Source organism: Oryzias latipes, chromosome 7 (assembly GCF_053564925.1).
Source record: "Oryzias latipes strain Hd-rR chromosome 7, Olatipes_Hd-rR_3.1".
NCBI lineage: Eukaryota > Metazoa > Chordata > Actinopteri > Beloniformes > Adrianichthyidae > Oryzias > Oryzias latipes.
In genome coordinates, this window is record NC_136243.1 from 7,213,736 (window position 1) to 7,227,814 (window position 14,079).

General features: G+C 40.4%; 1 protein-coding gene across 1 annotated transcript; it reads right to left on the bottom strand.

Moving 5' to 3' along the window:
- Nucleotides 1-3,823: 3,823 nt before the first annotated feature.
- LOC101163643 (macrophage mannose receptor 1-like) lies at nucleotides 3,824-8,947 on the bottom strand. The gene is made up of 6 exons (XM_023956988.2): nucleotides 8,810-8,947; nucleotides 8,204-8,367; nucleotides 7,206-7,431; nucleotides 6,695-7,036; nucleotides 6,466-6,560; nucleotides 3,824-4,507 (listed from the first exon to the last, which is right to left on the bottom strand). Exons 1-6 carry the CDS (start codon nucleotides 8,844-8,846, stop codon nucleotides 4,421-4,423), a joined length of 951 nt encoding a protein of 316 aa, XP_023812756.2. The 5' UTR covers nucleotides 8,847-8,947; the 3' UTR covers nucleotides 3,824-4,420.
- Between the last annotated feature and the right edge of the window lie 5,132 nt (nucleotides 8,948-14,079).

Consider the following 14,079-nt stretch of genomic DNA (forward strand, 5'->3'; position numbering starts at 1 on the left):
CTTTGCTCAGGTCTCCGTTCATATCAAGAACACTTTGGCTTTGCCTGTCTGTTGTTTGACTTTCTGAAAGCTTTTCCTTCTTGGACAGTTTTCTGCCCTTCTCTGCTTGTAAAATTAGTTTTGGCCCCCTGATAAAAACAAAACAAAACAAAACATCACAGTCTACTGTACTTCATAGCATTTGGCACAATGGGAATGGCGACATCTGCTGGCAGTCATTGGAAACTGCATCGGATCTGAGATCTTCTTAGCCTCCTTATTCATGGCTAAACCTCAACACTTTCCATGATTTGTCACCTTGCCAAATGTGATGGTATATTTAAACACATAAGTGATATTATGGCAACTTTAGGAATGTTTAATGAAGCAATAAACCACATCAAACCACTTCCTCATCAGGATCAAGAATTACTTTATTTGAGAAATTCAGTTTTTCGGATACACACACCTACCTGATCATTGTGTTTTGACTGTAAATTTTATTTAAAATAATGTAAATGATTAAACTTGATATTAGACAAATGTAAAACACAGGTATTTTACATTGGCATTTAAAACAAAAAATAATTGATGAGAGCAGGTATGGGCAAGTTCAGGACTTCTGAATCACTAGCTGCAGTTCGAAGTGCAAAATGTATCTGATTGGATCAAAGATGACATTAAAATTGAGCTGTGTACACGGACCCAGAAAAACTTCATCCGATTAAAACAAACATTTACATACGTTCGATCAGAATAAATCATTTTGACATGCGCAGAACTGTCTAAAATACCGGAAACGGCAGCGAAGAAGAAACAGCACGATCTGTTGTAAACAAACAAAGCTGCAGCACAGGGCAAGATGATCCTCTAAACATGCTTTTATTATTATTTTCAAGTGACTGCTTATAATTTTTTAAATACGTGCGACCAGTGCTTTATTCTTGGCCCGGAAGAAGGGTTAGGATTAGGTTAATACGTGCCGACAACAACATTTAGTCGTGGATGCAGTTAAAATCCATGCGGGAAATGCTGCAATGTGCATCTTGGCTGAACGTTAATATGTGGAAATAACATCAGCATTTGCTTTGAACATAATTTTACGTGATTGTTCGCACGGTTTCTCAGGACTGCGCAGAGCTGCCTCCACCAGCTCACACATCGTTCTGAAGATGCTCGGAAACGTGGTTCTCCCAGGAGACACGGTTCTCCTGGGACCGACAGTTCGCTCAAGCAAAGAAGCCAGATGGTCTGAAGCCGTCTTCCGGAACGCACACCGTAACAAAGCACCCTCCCCTGCCCGCCAACACGAAGCTATGAGTCCGGCTGCTTTGCCGGCCGGTCCTGTTTGGGCTCCAAAACCTCCTCTGGAGCGCCACACCTTATGTACGTAAAAGCCTGCGCAGCAATGACCCACAATCAGAATAAATTGTTTACATGCACCACAATCGGATCAACAATCAGCATCACCCACCTATCTCGATCTGCAGTAAATTATCCGAACAAGTCTGATCGGGTCTGGGTATTCCGAACAGCAAGTTTACATGACGCATTTTCATTCTGATCAGGAGTTTATTCCGATTGAGCTGCTTGTGTCCATGTAAATGAAGCCAGTGTGTCTGTATGTGTTCCTGATGTCCTTGCCCAGCTCATGGATATCCAATTACCTGGATCAGGGATGTCCAGCCAAATAGAAGATGCCAGAGCAGAGTTCGTTAGAAAGCAAGTGTGAATGTGGATCTCGGTCCTCACTCCTGGAGACCAGAGGCAGTTTTGAAAGACTGATAGAGGAGAAAACTTTGTTAAGAGCTAAATATTTGTTTTATTAAATTGAATCAAAAGGGAGAAGAGGTCAAGTCAACAGCAACAATGCATGCAGAACTCCCAGACTACAAACCCAAGTCTATTCCATTGTGTAGGTTGTGTATGTTGTACGTGTACGTGGCAAAGAAACATGAAGTATGTGACAACTTTAAATCCATCTGCCCCAGTGGTTTCAATGTTTCCAGTGGTTGCAAAGGCATTGGTCATGAGACTTTTTCAACAACCAAACAAGACCCAGTGGGTTAAAAACAAGAGTAAAGCTAGCCTGAAGCACTGATACTGGAATGTTTAAACCTTGTGTTGTCTTGCAGGTAAAAAGTGACAAACTACCATGTTTAGTTGAGTTGTAGTAAAAATACTTTAACCCATCCTTTTCCAGTCTATAATTTTCAACACACGCAAACTCTAATTCCCAGATACCCACACACAAACACACACCTACACTTGCACACAAAAACACACACACACACACACACACACACACACACACACACAGAAACTAAAAAGATGAGGTGCTTCACAAGCCATCATGACCACATTCTACAAAGGAACCATTGAGAGCATCCTCTCCAGCTGCATCACTGTGTGGGGTGGCAGCTGCGCACACAGCAACAGGAGAGCCCTGCAGCGCATAGTCAACACAGCCAGGAGAATCACTGGAGCACCACTCCTCTCCCTGCAGGACTTATACATCACCCGCAAAGCGCTAACAACTGTCAAGGATGCACACCACCCTGCACACAACCTGTTCTCGGGGAGGAGGTACAGGAGCCTCAGGTCCTGCACCACCAGGCTCAGAAACAGCTTCACACACCAGGCCATCAGGATGCTAAACACCCTCTCCCCTCTCCACCTACCCACCACCCATCTTCCTCCATGAACAGTGCTCAAACGAAGCCCCCCCCCCTGCTGCCTGAGATACTTTCTTAAGTGCACTCGCACTCTCAGAGATAATGGCTAATGTTTTAAATTTTCATTCATTTTCTATTCCGTTTTATCCCTTTCGGGGTCACGGGGCTGCTGGAGCCTATCCCGGCCACTTATGGCTGAAGGCAGGGGGACACCCTGGACAGGTCGCCAGTCTGTCGAAGGGTAGAATGTCTGCAATCACACACCCATTCACTCCCACACTCACACCTATGGACAGTTTTGAGTTGCCAATTAACCTATGAAGCATGTTTTTGGACGGAGGGAGGAAGCCGGAGTCCCTGGAGAAAACCCACGCAAGCATGGGGAGAACATGCAAACTCCACACAGAAAGGTCCCCAATTGGTGTTCTGTTTCAAGTCCCCCAGCCGGGGGACTTGAACCGGAGGCCTTCTTGCTGTGAGGCAAGAGCGCTAAACACTGCGTCACCGTGCACCTTCTTTTCTTTCCTTTTATTTATTTATTTATTTTTATTTTATTTTATTTATTTTTCCTTTTGAATAGACATGAGAGAGTAAGAAACGGAATTTCGATTCATTGTATGTGATGCACATGTGAAGAATCGACAATAAAGTTGACTTTGACTTTTACACACACACAAATCTAAACACATCTGCACAACTACACTAATACACATCAGATCCACCCTCGGCTGCAGCTGGGTCTGTTAAAAGATCTCGCCCCCCCCAGCCAACCATTTTCATTCCATTTCCATTTCCAACCAGCTCAACCATTTTCCTCTGTACCCCAAGTACCCCAAAACTCAGAAAATGTTAGGGGAATTTGCATTTACCTAATTATTATGCATCGACTATAAAGCATTTAAAGGACATTTGAAGGTAATTTTTAGATGTTCTCGACAGATAAAAGTAAATTATATATATAGATTTGAGCATGAATGGACAGTTCCAGGCCTCAAGAGTCAGTGTCTCTGCATATTTTTCTGATATCCTGCCCTGCTCATGGCCAAATACATGGATTAGGTATGTCCAACCAACTAGAAGGTGCCAGAACATGGAATGAGTGAGAATGTGGCTCTCTGTCCTCACTCCTGGATCAGAGGCTGTTTTTAAAGACTGATAGATAGGAGGACTTTTGTTGGTACTGATCATTTGTTTTATTTAATAGAGGAAAAGCAGAAGAGGTCAAGTTGACAACAATAAATGAATGAATATCTTAAACCTCAAGAGAAAAATAAATACAACAAAATTTAAATGAGTAGATCAGGAAACAAAAATAAAAAACAGCATAAAATCACAAATACCAATAAAATACATGCAAGACAGATAAGAATTCAGTTGAGTAAAATAAAATAAGACGCCACCAGCTTGTGAGTATTAAAGCCATTGTAAAAGGGTGTTTTTAGTTGACATTTAGGATCTAATGTCACGCACAGTTCTGCAGGAATATTCTTCCATAAATGAAGGCCAGCAATAGAAAAAGCTTGATTACCTTCGTGTTTCTAATGTGACCTGGCTGAATGAAGCAGACACTGGTGGCAGACCTTTAACTCTAGAATGAACACTTCAAAGCTCTGTTAAGTAAACTGGGGCAAGACCAAGAAGAGCAATGTGAGTTCACTTGGACATTCTGGTAAAATAATAGATTGACATTAAAAATAAGTATAATTTTTTCAATGTTTGTTTTTAATTTGGAAATGGTCTCTGTGTTCTTCGTTCTGCTTCTTTTCTTAGTGGAAGATCTTTCCATTTGACTGTTTCTTCCATCTCAGTTTAGGGTCTCCAGTCACTCCTTGATCCTTCAGCTTCTGCTTGAGCTGAAACACAGAATTCATGCAAACAGAAATTCTACTGTGACACCCTTGAGATTTGAAAATCTTTGAAAGATGGAAAAGTTGTCCCAGTTTTCCTGAGCTCTGGGTTGTACGTCATCGCTCCGCCTCCACCCTGGAAATGCTGACTGGAATTGAATTATGCGACACTTTTTGCATGGTGGATGAGATAACTAAAATGCAATCCCCTCTTTGCATTATCTCTCTAACTATGTCACAGAATTAGCGGTGTTAAAGTAGAAAATGAAAAAAATATGTTGGAGGGTTGATTTTTTTTTTTGAGTCAATTGAAGCTGCATTTCTGTTAATCCATTTTAATTGTCAAATTAGATATTTTTAATTGAATTTTACTACACATTTACAAGAGAACTTTTTGAAAATGAAATGTCAAATACAATACCAAAAAATGATATAATATGATTTGTTATGATAATATTGCATTTTGAACATGTGCTTTAAAGGAAAAATAGAACAAAATGAAAAAATGAAAAAAACCAAGAAATATCAGAAAGGAGCGAGAAGAAGTGAAACCCCTGGACCAAACTTCTTGCCACACCCAGGGCACCCCCTAATGTCTTCCATTAAAGGTAATAGTTACTACTCACCATTCCTTCTGATGGTTTTCTGCTTTTGACTCATTTCCTGAGAGAGCGGTTTTGATTAAATATATTTGTTTTTTCATTATTTCAGTCAGTAGCCAAAAAAAGACTTCACAACAATTCACAACATCAACCTGCACAACAATGTTTGGAATCCCATTGGTCATAGCATCAGTCTTAGTATCTTCTAAGTGTAACTTTTGTCTTTCTACATTGAGGGAAGCCAGTTGTCCTGTTTTGGCAGGCATTTGGAGATTTAACCCTAGAATAAGGTAATCAGGTCACAGTCTAAATAAACGAAAATAATTCAATTCAATTTTATGTGTATAGTATTTTTTTTGTCCAAGGCTGACCACTACAGGATGTCTACTTGGATGCCCACGAGAAGACCAACCAAAGAAGGATCAACGGGTTTATTAACTGCTCCTTTCCTCACTGGACTCAAAACATCAACTAGGGGGAAGAATAGAAGAAGAGCGTTGAAGAACTTTCTGTTTTTCAGGGTGTTGTATTCAGTTTTATTTCTGTCAATAAGTGAGTGTAACTAACATTAGTCTTACAAATACTTTACGCTAAACTTACCACACAATTGTACATTTCATTTTCATGACGTGACCATACGAGCCTCAAGGGAACAGCAAGACACACCTGCGCTCCCCTCTATTACTGTTTAATTTAGTAAACTTAACAGAAACTCAGGATTTGTTCGCTGCTAAGCAGTCAATCAGCAAAGAGGGAGGAAGGATGAGGTTGGTTTGCTGATGAGGTAGAACTGGGTATCATCTGCATAACAATGGAAGTGTATGTGTAGCATTAATCAAAGACTCAGCTTTAACTGTCAGCTGGCAGAGATAGAGGCCAGGAGGATAAAATGGATGTTCTCCACTAAATCATCACGTGTTCTCTCAATGGCAGTATAACAGCATGGGAAAACGGACCCTTTTAGGCTGAAGACTAACAATACTCTCTGACTTATTGGTGGACTTTAGAGCAGAATATAAGGAACACTCGGAACAACATCCAGTAAAAATCACAGACCAGAATATGGGTCTGAGAAATGAAGAAATGGACAGACAACCAGGCCCCAACATGCTCTGGTTATGGAATCTTACTGCCTTATGTGAGCTCCTGGCAGGAGACCCCTTTGAAGTGGACTGGACCCTCCCTGAATGGCTAACTGAAGGACAGACTGCCCTAATACTGATAGACCCCCAGAAGGGGCGTCTGTGAGTTTTAGGACTGTCGTATTTTAAAAACATAGCTCTGTGACACTCAACAAATTGACTTGAGCTTTTTTTCTCTTTTTGAAAAAATGTATGACGAGTGACTTCAAACATGGTTTACCTGCTTCAGAAGTTCCTCCAGCACAACAGGATCTTCTAGATTAAGAGATGAGTTTTCCTCTATCTTCAGCTTTAGCAGGTACCTTTTCTTTGGGACTTGGAATAAAATGGTAAGTCAGTGACCGTGTTTACCCTGATGATATGCAAAACGTGTCTTTGGCATATTTATCGTATTTTTTCTTTGGAGAAAAGCTCTGAAATCACATGCATTTTCAAGAGTTGGGACTCACCAGCGTAGCAAATGAATGCTCTCTTTTCATCACAGTTCCTGTCATCCCACTGTCCAGAGCTTTCAAAATCTGCTACTGCACAGTTCTCGTTTTGGTTTTGGTAATTATTAGGTTCACCAACCTTCCAGTTCCTGAATGAGGAGTTACTTCCATCAGTCCATTTCCAAGTGTCTCTAAAAAGACCAATCCAGGGCTTTTTTCCTGCAGGTGTCAGCTCCATGATCTTCTGGTTCTCTTCCATGTTTCGCACACTGGCCAGGTCTGTGTGATACTCTCTGCAGAAGCTCAGGGCATCAAACCACTTCATAGAATTGTTGATGTAAACAAACGTCACATTGAGTCCTATGGGAGAGCAGAGTGACTGTTGTGAATAGCAAACAGCATGTCACTATTAATTATGCCTCTGGCAAAGACTCTCTGACAATCAACAGAGAAACTTTACTTTCAAAACGAGACATTGAGACTGACACAGTTTATTTAGTTATTAGTCTGTATCAGTTGGTTATCTTACCTGTCACATCAGAGCAGATTGGTTCTGCCAAGCTATCACAGGGCATATCGTTCCATTTACCATTGTCAGGCATGCTCAACATTGTACAGGATTCAAGGCCATTGTAATTGTTTGGCTCGGAATCTTTCCAGTTTCTGAAGTTAGCATTGCCATTTTCATAGAAATTTGGGTCTGACATCGCCCATCTCCAGCTGTTCACATCTTGGTACAGTCCTATCCAGGCCATCTGAAAAACAAGTTGATTTGCTCTTTAAAAAAAACAGTTTTTCTGTCCTCATCAGTGTTTGGGAGTAACTCATTACAACAGTAATCTATTGCAGCAACATGTCACTCTAAGAAAGTGTATGGATTTACTAATGAAATTAGTAATTTGTACTGATTACAGTGACATGTGTTCTCAGAATGCAATTTAAGGGGGAACTGGAGACCATGAGGTGCCAAAAGGAAAGGAAAAAAAACTGGCACAAACAAAATCTTTATTCTGCTTATATCTGGGTCACTTTTTAAAAATTCATGTTGAATTAAATTACAGACAGAAACGGTGCATGAAACTAGGCTTGTGGCGGTATTAAATTTTAGTAAAAAAATTATGAACAAAGCGGCAACTTAAAAGTCCAACAAACCGATTAGGTTCAAGCAAAAACCAGACAACTGAATACAGGGACCACTGTGGATAGTTATATACTTAGTGTGACTTTGACATGGGGGACAACAAACCCTCCCAAAACATAAATGAAAAACAAACCACAATTACTGAGCCAAGACTGCTGTGAGGGTTCAAAAAGCCAAGTTATTTCACGTCTTTTTTTTGTTCCTACAAGGTGTGTCTAATCTCATTTTCTCACAATACGTTCTGCTGGAACCGTCAAGTCTCTTCATGCATACTGAACTGAATCTCTTTTACAATGTTTGCCAAAAAAGAGAAACCAATTTGTTTTAATGAGCATGTGAAAAGGGATTTCAGTCAAAGAATTTGATACTAAAAGTCTTTGTTCCACCTGTGGAACGGCCATGCCATTCAGGTTATTCATGTCTTCCATGTTGTCCACAGTGGCCAGGTCAGCAAACTGCTCTCTGCAGAAACTCTGAGCCTCAGTCCAGGTCTTTGTTTCATTAAAAACTAGGTAGTGGTGTTGAGCCACAGAGAAGACACCACAAACGGCTGCAAAACAGAAACACATTTTATTTATTTATTTATTATTTATTAATGTAGACTTTGTATTGTCCAACTCTTCCACAGTGCAAATAATTGAAGGAAATATAATTAAACAATATTCTTATTGTGTTACAAGATTTACTTGATTCTAAAAAAATGCTGTATTAGATTTTATTGTTAACAAGTAAAATATGATAAAAAAACAAGCTTTTCATTATTATTTGTTGCTAATTTGCTTTTCCATCAGTATGACCAGAAAGCTCCAGATTTACCAAAGCCGTGAAGACTTTGCAGACCAAGAGCTAATTTGTTCCCAAAAGAAAAGGTGGGTTGTAAAAGTAAATTCATAAATCTTTCCACAGGTGAGACGAGTAACAGCATGGTCATGCAAAACACAAATAACTGTCACTAGAAGGAAACAAGTGAGGAATATAAAAGAAATGCTCACCTGAAGCAGCGATGAAGTACAGACACAATCTCTCCATCCTTGATCCTCGATGCAGACCTTCAGTCTGTGACTGCAGACGTACAGATGTTTACTTATCTGCTTCAATCCCACTCATGCAAACGGAGGATGCAAAATTCATACAAACCTAGACAGTCTCAGGGAAATCTTTGTAGAGAAGAGATCACAATAGAAACTAGCTTTATTTACATGCTTAAAAAAGAAAATTTGCCTTGAAAAGGATTTGGAGTCTGTGGAGCATTCAGCCTTATCTTCAAAACTGATTATAAATGTTTTGTCAGCTCTTAGGAGGTCAAAGACATTATTTGGTCATAGTTAATCAATTATTATAACACTTAGGTGCAAACAACAATATCTTCCTTAAATTTGAAATACTGTTTATACATATTTCATGAATGGCTTAAAGTGGCGGGGGGAAGTCAGTATAACCAATAAAAGATTTTTAAGAAGATAATTTTTTTTTTGCTTTCAAAAAATGATTTGGCATTGCAACACAAATGTTCTCACATACGTTCTGCCTCATCTCGCTTTCTCATTTTAAAAATAATTCATTAGAAGGCCCCTGGTTCAAGTCCCAGCTGGGGGACCTGAAACAGAACACCAATGGGGGACCTTTCTGTGTGGATTTTTCATGTTCTTCCTATGCATGTGTGGCTTTTCTCCGGGGGACTCCGGCTTCCTCCCACTGTCCAAAACACGTTTCTTAGGTTAAATTGGTTACTCTAAATTCCCCCTACGTGTGAATGTGAGTGTGCATGGGGGTGTGACAGACTGGCATTGTCCCCTGCCTTCGCCCACAAGCAGGTTGATTGGCTCCGGCATCCTAGAGACCCCGAAAGGGAACAAACAGTTAGAAAATGAATACATTTCTTTTATTTTATTTTTTAGCATTGATTAATTTTTAGTCAGATTTCTGAATTTATGGCCGAGGATCTCCTGAAACTTTAAAATAAACTATAAAGTTTATCTGCTGACATTACCTTAAATCAACAGGTCTGTGATCTGTGAGTCCTCCGGAGCAAAATGTTGATGAAAAGTTTGATTTTCTTTAAGATCTGTTTGTTAAAACAAGAAAAAATAAGATTTAAAGCACATATTATTTTATGCTGCAAAAGTGTTTTGGATTAGATTACAGTTTTTCTTAAATGCTAAAACACGTTTCACAAACGTGTCCTCCGTGTTCCTCAATATCTAAAGACAACACCCTTTTCTGAAGCTACATAAATACAACCAGTACGTCTCAAGAGCAGCTGGAAGCTTTCTAATGTAAGCACTACACACAGCATTAGACACTACAGCGGAACAACTTGTTGGGAGAAGGTGGTGGATGACTGAATCCAAGTGCGGACACAAACTGGTAGACGTGAAGTGATTAATTATGACTTGACTGGAGAGAGGATGAGACACGGCTGGCAGAGGGGCAGAGGGGCAGAGGGGCAGAGGGGCAGAGGGGCAGAGGGGCAGAGGGGCAGAGGGGCAGAGGGGCAGAGGGGCAGAGGGGCAGAGGGGCAGAGGGGCAGAGGGGCAGAGGGGCAGAGGGGCAGAGGGGCAGAGGGGCAGAGGGGTGGCTATGATGGACTTTTACAGGGTGAACAATAATCTGGCGCTGGCTGGAGGTCATCCTTAAGAATAAATAGTGTCCTTGATGGCCATCAGGTGTGGAGGTGCTGATTGTGGGAATGAGCAGCAGGTGTTATGCCCCTGGAGGAGGCATGCCCAACAGAACCACAACACAATTGAAAACACAATGCTCAATTTGTGAGAAGGTTCTTTGTTTCACAACTGCCAATGCATATTGTTTAGAAACTTTACAGTAATGGATGTTCTTAGATCTCTGCAGAGTATTAGCCATTTCTATTTGAGAGTTGCATATGAAGAGTATAAATGTACAGTAAATTCTGCATTTACACGACTGTAACACAACTCAATGTAAAAACAGAATATATTGCACACAACAGTGCTCTTGAAAACATAATCAGGGTGTGAAGTTATTTTCTTTACTTTATTCACACCACAGTCACTGTGCGGCATCATGTCACTGAGCTGCATCGGGCCACATCACCTCATTCACATTGCAGGCTATATTGTCTCTTGCCAGGCACCGCGGGAAAAACTCCCTGGAATGGAGATTCATCCTGTCGCCACTTATGTCTGCGACAGAATCAGCTAATTTACGTTAGATGTCTAAGAACTCCTGATCTACAACTTTGCACTGATCTACAACACTTTACTGCAGAGGAGTGCAGTAAAGTGTTGTAGATCAGTGCATTACGTTAATTACGCAAACAGTTTAAGAGTTATGGTCGTTTAAAGACTGACAACACTGGAGCCAGTGGCGGTTTTTGATATGGGCGATGTGGGCGGTCGCCCAGGGCGGCACGTCATAGGGGGCGGCATTTGCCGTGCCTGATGCGTTACACATAACGTGCTACATACTGAATTCAAAGAGGAAGCTTGGAGCTTATAATTTGAAATTGCTTCAGCAACCGACACTTCTTGCTTTTATTTTGACACATCAGACTATTAAGAATGTCTTCCTCCTATTTCCTCTTCACACTTATGGTGCAAAAAAAAAAAAAAAAAAGAATACCTCAGAGTGAAACAACGTAAAACAGGCACATGAAAAGGAATTAGGCAGAACAAACATCCGTGCTCAACCCAATTTCGAAAAAAGCAGGCAATGGAGATTATTTCCCACAATTCTTTGCTCCGACACAGCAGACCCGATGCGCACGTGACCACCGCCCTCTGCTACAAAACGCTTGCGGCCACACCTCTTTGCGGTAGTCTTTGGAACATAAGTCAAAAAACTCGAGAGGGGAGCGCAACTCGCCGGTGGCTGGCTGAATCCCACTAACAGGTGATTGGGAGTCTTTTTCTATCTAACAATCAACTCTGGGCCGCAGCTGCGCCTCCCGTCATAGAGACGGAGCCGCGTGTGTCAGAGGGAAGGGGAGGGGGGATGAGCGCAGACCATTTTTTATGGATTGAGTTTTTTTTGGAGGATTTCTACTGTTGGTGTTGCACAAATTTAGGGAAATGCCAAATATTTTTGGAGTAATCCCACTGATGAGTTCTAAGATTTAGTCTTTAATGTTTTATAAGACCTAAACATATTAATCACAATAAGTTTTATTTTTTAGATCTAATCCCTCTGTTATGTTTCACAAAGACACACACAGGACGTCACACATTAAGAAATTATTGCTAAAAATGAAGCAGGAGTCCAGCTCTAAAAAAAAAAGCTCTAAAAAATGATGAAAGAGCAAAAAAATGGAATTATTTGATATGTAATTTCTTATAAATATTTCCAGGCTTTCTTTGTTTTGTCCTGCAGCATGTTCATATTTGTATAATTTTGACAGAATATATTTAAATGGAGAACAAAATATTAAAAGTTATTTAAGGTTTAACTTAAGTTATTCTGGATTAATGTTCCTGTTTTTATTCATATTTATGTTCAAAAGGTTTAGTGTAAAAGGTTTAAAAGTTTAGCTTTAGTGTGTAGTTCAGTAAATCTTTATCTTCTTCGGCTCAAAACCTTAAGCGTGTTTTTAACTTAGGCCCCCTGTGTGACTGAGTTTGACCCCCCGTAATACGAGTCTAGAAAATTCATGCATTTTTTGAGTAAAATGGCTAAATAGAAGATAGGGAACACAACAGGATGTTGTCAAATTTTGTATGTGTGTGTGTGTGTGGGGGGGGGGGGGCTGCTGGGGTTACTCGCCCAGGGAGTAAGTTAGTGTAGAACCGCCACTGACTGGAGCTATAGCTTCAGTGTTAAAGGGTTCATTGATAATGTTCTACTCTGAAGAGTTACAGGATGCAGAACACAATGCATTGTTAAAAAAAAAACATGCAAAATTGATGCTCTAAATCCATCTATTTGCCAAAACTGCTTTATCCCGTGAGAGCTGGATTCTATTCCAGCTACTGTTGTGTGATGGCAGGGTACATTCTGCACATTTTGTCTGTCTTTCACAGGGCCACACAACCACACACACTCACTTTCACACCTAGGGACAATTTAGAGTGAACCGGAGTTCCCGGAGAAAACCCACACATGGACGGGGAGAACATGCAAACTCCACACAGGAAGGACCCAGCTAGGACTTTCTTGCTGTGAGGCGAGTCCCGCTAAACCACCGTGGAGCTCCTACTCGGATGCCACAATGTAGAAATTCAAATCAGTTATTTAAAATCCTCACTTGATCCAATGATGATGTACAGAAGAAAAAGGCCTCTGTCCCTAAGTCTATCCCCTCAGTGAGTAAAGAGTCACCATCTGCTGATAGTGACTCTTTACTCATTAATCATTAGTCACGCACATGCAAACTGAGTATGCAAACAGTTAAAGTCAAAACACCAATAGCCGGAAGTTCCTTGGAGAACCAAAACTATTCAAACTAGCTTTGTTTTGCGTACTTCAGGAGTCTGCAACCTGAGACTACGGAGTCACATGTGGCTCTTTTATCCTTTTATTGTGGTTCTTTGTCTTTGAAGAAAAATTGTAATCATTTTTAAAAACGATGGGTTTGCAGTTTTGGTTAATTTAGTTTAGTTAATAAAGTTGTGACATTCAGGCTTATAATTTAAACTCTAATGAATGACTTATCAGCCACAAAATCATAAATAAAATGTGTGTTTTGGTGAAGTGGACTGCAGTTTTTCTTTGGTCAGTAAGAAGCTGGCCAGAATGGCTCTTTTGTTCAAGATTGCAGACCCTCTGTTTAGTTGTTTCAACTGAAGCACAGTCAGTAGAGCCTATTTGATATTTAATCTCTAAAACTCTCAATCAATAATCATGTTTTTTAAAGGTAGTCTTCACCAAGACTGATTCTTTTCAGAACAATCTATTAAACAAAGTTCTGGCTTTATTTAAAAAAAGCATCTCCCTCTAGATACAATCTTTCCACAACATGCTCTGAGCAGTGCTGTCACTGACAAAAACAGACCTTTTCTGATTTTTCTTTTCCCATTTGCACATCTGGTTTTTGAAATCCTTAACCATCCGAACCTGGGAAGGCCTCACACGGCCGCAACACCATAACATATTTGTTTATGGAAAAGTTTGAATTTTTTTTCATCCTTTACAAGAGTAAACAGATCACCAGTTTACCTCTGGTGTCAATCAAAAGAAATACTAAAAAGAAAAAGTTCGAACTGAGGGTGGTGGAGGGGAGGGGGCTCCAACCGCGGCTCGGTGTTCCAGCAGAGGTGGCTGTGTTGATAGGTCTGGAAAGTGTAGCGAT

Bases quoted from the DNA above. Each gene is read 5' to 3' on its own strand.
- LOC101163643 (XM_023956988.2), bottom strand. From the start codon at position 8,846: ATGGAGAGATTGTGTCTGTACTTCATCGCTGCTTCAG. The intron at 6,561-6,694 runs GTGAGTCCCAAC...TTTTATTCCAAG, and splicing joins AGCATTCATTTGCTACGCTG to TCCCAAAGAAAAGGTACCTG. The intron at 4,508-6,465 runs GTAAACCATGTT...TCTGTGTTTCAG, and splicing joins TGGAGGAACTTCTGAAGCAG to CTCAAGCAGAAGCTGAAGGA.